The sequence below is a fragment of the Crocodylus porosus genome, unplaced genomic scaffold (genome assembly GCF_001723895.1).
Source record: "Crocodylus porosus isolate Cpor-Errol unplaced genomic scaffold, CroPor_comp1, whole genome shotgun sequence".
Classification (NCBI taxonomy): Eukaryota; Metazoa; Chordata; order Crocodylia; family Crocodylidae; genus Crocodylus; species Crocodylus porosus.
Genome location: NW_017728906.1, coordinates 61456074 through 61459614, shown reverse-complemented (window position 1 = coordinate 61459614; position 3541 = coordinate 61456074). Strand labels below are relative to the sequence as shown.

General features: G+C 48.3%; 1 protein-coding gene across 5 annotated transcripts in view; it reads right to left on the bottom strand.

Annotated features, from left to right (window-relative positions):
* The window catches only part of RPS6KA3 (ribosomal protein S6 kinase A3), a 103064-nt gene that overhangs the window by 12357 nt on the left and 87166 nt on the right, over window positions 1-3541 (bottom strand). For all 5 annotated transcript variants that reach the window (XM_019529189.1, XM_019529187.1, XM_019529188.1 and 2 more), the window contains one exon: window positions 3127-3216. In XM_019529189.1, coding sequence (XP_019384734.1) covers window positions 3127-3216 — 90 coding nt within the window. The remainder of the gene's footprint in view (window positions 1-3126; window positions 3217-3541) is intronic.

The following is a 3541-nucleotide window of genomic DNA, read 5'->3' as shown; positions in this document are numbered from 1 at the left end:
TGCTGCAGCTGCTTGCAGCCTGCATGGGGCTGCCTGTGCCGGACACCCCCACACAGGTGGCAAGCAGCTGCAGTGCAGGGCACTGGCCATGGGGTGGGCAAGGGGCCGCTTTTCCCCCTCCCTGTGTTCAGCTTTTGACGGGGCTCCTTCCCTTCTCCTTCCCAGTGTGGAGGAAAGCAGCCCTTCCTTGCCCCATAGCTGGCACTCTGTTGCAGCCACTCAGCCCACGTGGGGTTGTCCAGAGCAGGCACAGGCAGCTACATGCAGGCTGCGAGCAGCTGCAGTGCAGGGAGCCAGGCACGGGGTGGGCGAGGGGCTGCTTTTCCCCGCCTGCACTCAGCACCACCTTGTAACCTGGCCCCACTACCAGCCTGGGCCCTGCGCAGCTCCGGGCTCGCCTGTTGGGGCTGCGTGTGGCGATGGCAGCTGCGGCCCCCTTGCTTGCTGCGCTGGGCAGTGTTTGCCACCAGCGTGGCAGTGGGGAGGCCGCAGCTGCTACGCAAAGCCCTGATGGGTGGGCTTGGAGCTGGCACGGAGCTCAGGCCGGCAGCAGGGCAGGTTTCAAGTTGGTGCTGAGCGCAGGGGAAAAGCAGCCCTTCACTCGCCCCGTGGCCGGTGCCCCGTGCTGCAGCTGCTTGCAGCCCACATGGTGCTGCATGTGCCTGTTCCAGACAACCCCACGTGGGCTGAGAGTGACTGCAGCAGGGAATGCCAGGCACAGGGCGGGCAAGGGGCCATTTCCCCCCCCATGCTCAGCACCAACTTCTTCCCTGCTGGCGAGCAGGGGGTCGGGGCTGTGCACTGCCCCCTGCCTGTACTGCAGGGCTAGAGGGCACTGGGTGTGAGTTGGCAGGGAGCCAGCAGGAGCACAGGGCCCGCACCAGTGTCCTAGAGCCACTGCCGGCAAGGCCCAGGGCAGGGTGGCAGAAGTGGGGGGTCCTAGTTGGCAGGGGCTCTATGGAGCTGGGCCAGCTCCCCCCCTCTCCCTGCTGGTGCAGCCCAGCCTGACTCCACAGATCCCTGTCAGCCTGTACCCTGCTCTGGGCCCCACCGGTGCTGGCCCTGGAACCAATGTCCCAATGTCTTGGGACCAAAGACATTGGTCCCAAGATGGTGACCAGGGGGTAGGGCTACCCATGTGGCCCTCGACAGCCTGCCAAAACTGGGTAAGCAGCCCCTCCACCCAAAATAATTCCCTGCCTCCAGAATAGATCCTACATTGGGGATACCTGATGACATATAGTATAAATCCTACACTGGGGATGAAGTTCACTCAGAACTTGTAGAGCCAGGGAGTTCAAGATGCATTCAGAGATCTGTGTAGTTCAGACTTTGTAGAAATGGTTACCTGTTGTATTCAAGAATTGAGGCCTCCAGCAACATTAAATAAGTCAGTGGTACCTAACCTTTTTTTTTTTTTTTTTTTAAACTCCCTCCTCACCCCCCTCAATCCAGCAACAGCTCTGCTGGGGGGCCTGATCTGGCTGGGCAAGTCTCTGAAACTAGGTGGTGAGGAAGTGATGACAGTGCTAACTGCTATCACTCCCCTGCTGCCAAATTTTGATTCATGGGGCGACCTGCAGGCCACGTCATGGCTCAATGGGCTGAATTTGGCCAGTGGACTGTTGAGTTGAGCACCCCTGAAATAAAATAAACCATGTCTGACCTCTTTGGGGGCAGAAAGACTACTTTTGAGATGAGAAATCCATTATTCCAATGGTGTTCAGGTATATCTGATGTTCCTTTCCAAGTCTATAAGCTTACCAGAACTTAGCATTTGTGCTAAGGTATCTCTGGTCCTACATCTTTCATAATTTTTTTTCTTCTTATGCAGTCTACTGTTGTGCAGTGATGATCTGATACTCAGAAGTCTACAGCCTGATTAATTCCTGTACAAACACTTTAAGAAGATGCAGAGAAGTGATGATTAGTGAGGTCAAGGGATACTATTCCTCCTCAGCTGAATTATTTTTGGGTACTGTCCAGGAGAAATATTTTGGGAAATGTACTGGTCTGATAAATACTGAATTAACAGTGATGTGATTATAACATTAAGTCACTTCTTACCAGATGCTTTCTATAGAAAGTCATGTATCAACTGCATCATCTGCACAGGCCATGCCTTTATCTTTTCTCCATAACTTTGAAACAGATGCATATTCTTCTGACCATGTGGTTTAAATACTGTAGCTTCTCCCTCTCAAAAGGCTTCCAGTACTGGTACACAGTAATGTTTACTTTGGTCAAACCACAGTAGATGTTTTACTGATCCAGGAGGCTGTGAGAACATACCTATTCCAAATGCCATCTGTGGCATTATGTCTAAGAGATGGTGGTTAATCATGCCTTTGCTAGGGTGGAACATGGGATAACAACAACTTGTACAGAAGTTGCAATTAGTGTTGGCATCCATGTTAATTCATCTTTTTCCCCACTTTTAAAAAGTTTCTAACTCTAAAATTTTTCTTACATCTCTTTCTCTCTTTTTAAAAGCACACTGTAGCATTTCTTTTAATTTTCTTTTCATTAAGATTGTTATTAATAAACTATGTTACACTGAATGCCTCCACATTGCCTTTCAAGTAAAGTGCCTTAAAAGTGAAAGTTATTCTTAACATAATTGAGTATTTCAGTTTTCTATTGGTAGGAATCTCTATAAATTGCACCAAAAGTACCCCTGCAGCAGCTTCTTTAGTATTTTCATTTTGCCACTTGTCTCCCTCCCCCTCCACCAACTGGTAGATGGACCCCGCAGCAGGCTGGGCTGGGCTGCTTGCTGCTGTCTTAATATACCACATTTTTTGCTTTCCCACCAACAGCAGAAAATGCCTCAGCTGATGGGGCCCCTCCACCAGTCAGGGGAATGGGGGTGGTGGAAGGGGGAGAGAGAAGAGGGAAGCAGCGAACTGAAAACATTAGAAGGAGCTGCTGCAGGGTGCATATCTGGCGTGATTTATGGAGATCCCTATCTATTGGATATCGGTATTATGACATTTGAAATTGTATACTTTATTATATACACAAGATGATTAAAGCTGCATCTGAAACAAATATTTTCTCCTGTGCTAGAGACCCAAAAGTCCTATTATGACGCTTTCAAAAGACGCATTTTCTGTGCCTACTTACATCTTTTAGGGTAATAATATTTGGATGCTGTCCATAGCGGAGTAGGATTTCAATTTCTTCTGTTGGATCTCTTTTACTCTTGTCAATAATCTAAAAGACCAAAACAGATTTAAAAAAATAAATACTTAATATTAACAGTAAAGAATATAGCATATGTTCTTTTGTAAAAATATACAATACAAGCTTATAACAGAATTCTCTATTTAGTATAATGCTGACAGAAGTTTTGGTTACAATACAGCCTTTTTCCCAAAATCCTAGATGGCAGGGTAGAAAAAGATCTTTTGTTAAACAAAAAAGGGGAAAAAAAAATCTCTCAAGTTACAAGGGTGGGCGGACGAGAATAGGATGGGTTTCAACACAGACAAGTGCAAGGTGATGCACCTCGGGAGGAACAACCGGCACCATACCTACA